A 4,376-nucleotide genomic window follows, 5' to 3' on the forward strand; every position below is an offset into this window, starting at 1 on the left:
TTGGTAAAAAAAAAGATATACATTATTTATAGTTTTTCTTTTATGTAAACAGGGAAAAGTTGCATACTTTTTTATTTTGTTATAGTTTTTTTTATCATGTGGACACCACAATGATGTAGTCATGTCGACTACAGAGACGACACAAAATACAACATCGGGACAAAAAAATAAAACGGAGACAAAAACAAAATAAGACAAATAAGGCAAAAGGAAAAACGGGCAACAAAACATTGACACAAAGTATACATCAGTAAAAAAGAAAAAAACAAAACAGAAAAAACTAACAAAAACAAAAGAACAGGAAAAGCAAGATACAGAGGCACAAAAACGAACCCATGTTCAAGTTCATATTCTTTACCACTCATTTTTCTCCAATCAGAGTAACAGATCATTATTTAGATCCGTCCTTCGTCAAGTGCCTGATAATAAAACAGTATGCAGAAAAGCATACTATGACTTTTATTACTAGAGAGGGTGCTTAATCAGAAACTGTTGAAATAATACAGATTTACAGGTTTTCAGTATGTTACAAAAAGTATTTGCTAGCAGCGGGTCTCTCTGCCGTTCGCAGTGTGACGCTGTCTTCTACCCGGCCAAGTCTCCCGGGTCATAACTACTTCATAAGAATAATAAAACACAAACATTAGGACAGCAGGAAGGATGTCGGCTAACACTGTTTTGTGTTATATATCATTATATTGTGCTTTAGCCGAGCCAAGTTAATACTCCAATGCTTTTATTGGTTTCCTTCCTGCATGTCTTTTTTCCAGCGCCAGGCGTGGTTCTCTGGTCCAGAGGCTGGTTGTTCTGGCTGACAGGCTCAGTTATCAAACAGGCCGCGGATCGCAACAATGGAGCTTTTGATTGGATGTGTTGGTTTGTTGTGGAACACAGTGTGTTTGATGAGGAGGAGCTGTCAGGATGATGTGCCTCCTAGTCATGAGTGTTCACTTGAACTGGAACACACAGGTCCAAATGCTACGGATGTGTAGTACAAACATGTACTCGAGTACTGTACTTAAGTACAATTTTAGGTACATTTACTTACAACCACTACCGCATTACTTGCTTTACTACTGCTATATTTGAAAGATTTTGACACATTTGGAAAACTTTTGTGTATTTTGATTCCATAACTTTTGTACTTTTATTCATGTAGCATTTTTTATACAGGATTTTTACATTGTGGTATTGCTACTTTTACTTGAAGTAAAAGTACTTCTTCCACCACTGGTCATGAGTGTTCACTTGATGGAACACACAGGTTCGAAATACTCCGGATGTGACGCAAATCAAAAGCCATCCGCCTAAAGAGTGGCTCATTCTTTCTTTTTCTGTAGCCTTTAAGCCATCAGGGACACCGGTCACCAACACAGGGACTCCCCACTGGTCACTGCGCCAACAGCCACCGTTCCGACGAGCATCACCAACCTCATTCCTCACGAGTGTTCACTTCGTCGGGAAACCGTTCCTTTTTTATCATTATTGTTATTTTTATTTTTTTAAATAATGAAAATAGGCCTGGTACCTAGGCTCAATGTAGCCTGACAGCGCGTCGCGGGTTCGACTCCCGTTGCGGGTTCGACTCCCGTCGCGGGTTCGACTCCCGTCGCGGGTTCGACTCCCGTTCCCGACGGCCTTTGCTGCATGTCTCTCCCTTTCTCTCTCCCCATATCCTGTCAGCTTACTGTCCTGTCAAATAAAGGCTTAAAAAAGCCCCAAAACTAATATTTTAAAAACAATTGCCGATCTACAAGCTTTTCACTGCTGTTGTGTGACACTCTTGTGTGATGAAGTATGGCATTAATTTACGAAAAAACATGAAAAGTTGAAACCGCCCGACAGCAACAATTTGAAGCAATAGACCTAACCCAGCCTAAAGAGTGTGTCATTCTTCCTTTTATCTGCAGTCTTTAAACGGTCAGGGACACTGGTCACCAACACAAGGACTCCCCACTGGTCACTACACCAGCGGCTACCGTGGCAGTGAGCGTCACCGACACGGTTCCAGCCCCAAACCCTGGAGCGAGGAGGACGGCAGCGACAGCGGCAGCCAGTGTGGGCCGACCAGTCACAGTGCTGGAAGAGGAAGGAGGGAGTTGGAGGAGGAAGAGGAGGAGGAGGAGGAGGAAGAGGAGGAGGCAGAGCTGAGAGGACAAACGCACCCTCTGGAAGTTCTCTCTGCTCATCCCACCACGCTGGAGTCCACCCTGCAGCAGATAGTCTCACAGCTGGACATTCTCACACAGGTCAGTGGGAACACTGGTTATTATCAGCATACCACCCCACCCCACCCCACAGTCAGTTTAAAGCAGGGGGTTCCAAAACTTTCTTAATGTCAATGACCCCCACATTAATAGCAGTAGTGTAAAGTATTTTTTTTAACTTTCTTCAGTATTTACAATTATCAACTGATAATAAATACTGTACTAGGATGGATTACATAAACATGTGAGTACTTCTTCCATCACTGATTAATAGGTAAATGTCATCATGATTTGAGTGCGTGGGGATCTCATTTGAAATAAGTCATTGTGCTTTTATGGGCGATCCAGTTTAGAGGACCTTGTATTGTAAACTGTACTTCCATGTACTTTTTCCATGTCTTTCTAAATAAAGTACTTCAATCAATCAATCAATCGAGTAAAGGTACTTAGTTACTTCATAGCCACTGCTCTCCCAACAGACGGTGGCGGTGTTGGAGGAGCGTCTGACCCTGACGGAGGACAAGCTGAAGGAGTTACTCCTCCACCAGACGCACCTCCTCCAGCAGGTGCAAGCAGCATCGTCAGAGGAGGAAGGAGGCGACGATGAGAGAGACAGAACGGACTCATCTTCTCCTCCCATTGACAATTAACCACTTAATAAGACAGAGAAAAGTATACATCCGGGTGCAAGCGCACCGGAGACACAAGTGGTTCAAAAGAGCTGAAAGTATCAACGGTGCTCCTGGATAAAACAGGATAAAACGTGAGATAAAAACACTCAGTTGTAAAAAGGAGGAAACAGTCTGCATTGAAACAAGGCCCTCAAGCGGTCTTCACCAGGGCGAAAAGGGCCTTTTCCTCCTTTTTAGAATAGTTTTTAACCACCTAGTAAACGCAAGCTTGTAGATCTGCTATTTCTGGCAAATGTTCCCCAGAATAGGGGGTGGTTGGGGTTCACGTTGTCAAGGAGAAACCTCTCCTTCAGGTATGTGCATGCACACATGCACAGACACGAGCACACGTACATACAGTAAATCCCCCTACTTACAAAGGGCGGTTGGAGGTGTGTGCGTGTGTGTGTGTGTGTGTGTGTGCGTGCGTGTGTGTGTGTGTGTGTGTGTGTGTGTGTGCGACCTCCTCCTGGTGGTCTCTCTCAGGGGTCAATGACTTAATCAGGATTTGGGGTGTGGTTGAGGTATGTGTGTGTGTGTGTGTGTGTGTTCGTGATCGTGTGCACATGTGTGCGTGTGAGGGAGAGAGACACTCAATCATGTTTCCTACTTGTCTCTCTGTACTTCTTAAGAATATCCAGCTGTACAGCCAAGCACAGTCTGCCTAGGACATTCCTGTGTGTGTGTGTGTGTGTGTGTGTGTGTGTGTGTGTGTGTGTGTGTGTGTGTGTGTGTGTGTGTGTGTGTGTGTGTGTGCGCGCGCGCTCGCTTGCGTGCATACATATGCGTGTTGATAAGGATGTTGCATCCACCCAGGACAGCTGCAGCTATGAAAACAGACTAGTATTTGACTGCTGTTTGCCTCTTTGTGTGTGTGTGTGTGTATATGTGTATATGGGTGTGTGCGCGTGCACGTGCTTGCATGTGTCTACATTTGGTGGCATATAGTCTTGAAGATGTTTATCAGTGCATCTGCATGCTCATGTGTGTGTTATCAAGTGTATGTGCAATTGTGCATACAGTACATTCTTAGGGTGTTTGTGTACTTGCGTTTTAGTGGTTGAATTAAATGTTCCTAAGAGTAAACAGAAGAAGCTTTTGGTTTATCTCTGCGTTATGACATGCAATTGTTCTTGTATCACTGATGTCTTTTCATAGCTATATTATTTATATGAATAAAACCTAATGTATATTGCATTGATTGATTGAATGAATGAATGAATGAATACTTTATTAACTTTAAAGGTACAGGCACGGTAAAAACACGCTAAATGGATGACACAAAAAGCCAGAGGCTTGTTTTCATTGTGGACCTTAATGACAGATGTCTTTGTCTCTAACTGTTGTGTAACATGTATGCTATATGTTGCTTTTATGCAATTAACATACATGTTTATTTGTGTATGCTTATTTATTTTTTCTCTGCTGGTGAAGGCAAAGTAAAGGTGTTTCAGCTAAAGATAGGTATATGATATATATATCATATACTAAGATAGGT

The 4,376-nt window shown here is 42.8% G+C and overlaps 1 protein-coding gene across 1 annotated transcript in view; it reads left to right on the forward strand.

The window, feature by feature from the left end:
- The window catches only part of poc1b (POC1 centriolar protein B), a 65,618-nt gene extending 61,659 nt beyond the window's left edge, over positions 1–3,959 (forward strand). The window contains exons 11-12 of the mRNA XM_080437648.1: positions 1,911–2,249; positions 2,687–3,959. Of these exons, the coding sequence (XP_080293774.1) occupies positions 1,911–2,249; positions 2,687–2,857 (510 nt within the window). The 3' untranslated portion in view covers positions 2,858–3,959. The remainder of the gene's footprint in view (positions 1–1,910; positions 2,250–2,686) is intronic.
- The last annotated feature ends 417 nt before the right edge of the window (positions 3,960–4,376 follow it).

The sequence above is a fragment of the Gymnoscopelus braueri genome (genome assembly GCF_963280865.1).
Source record: "Gymnoscopelus braueri genome assembly, chromosome: 9".
Classification (NCBI taxonomy): Eukaryota; Metazoa; Chordata; class Actinopteri; order Myctophiformes; family Myctophidae; genus Gymnoscopelus; species Gymnoscopelus braueri.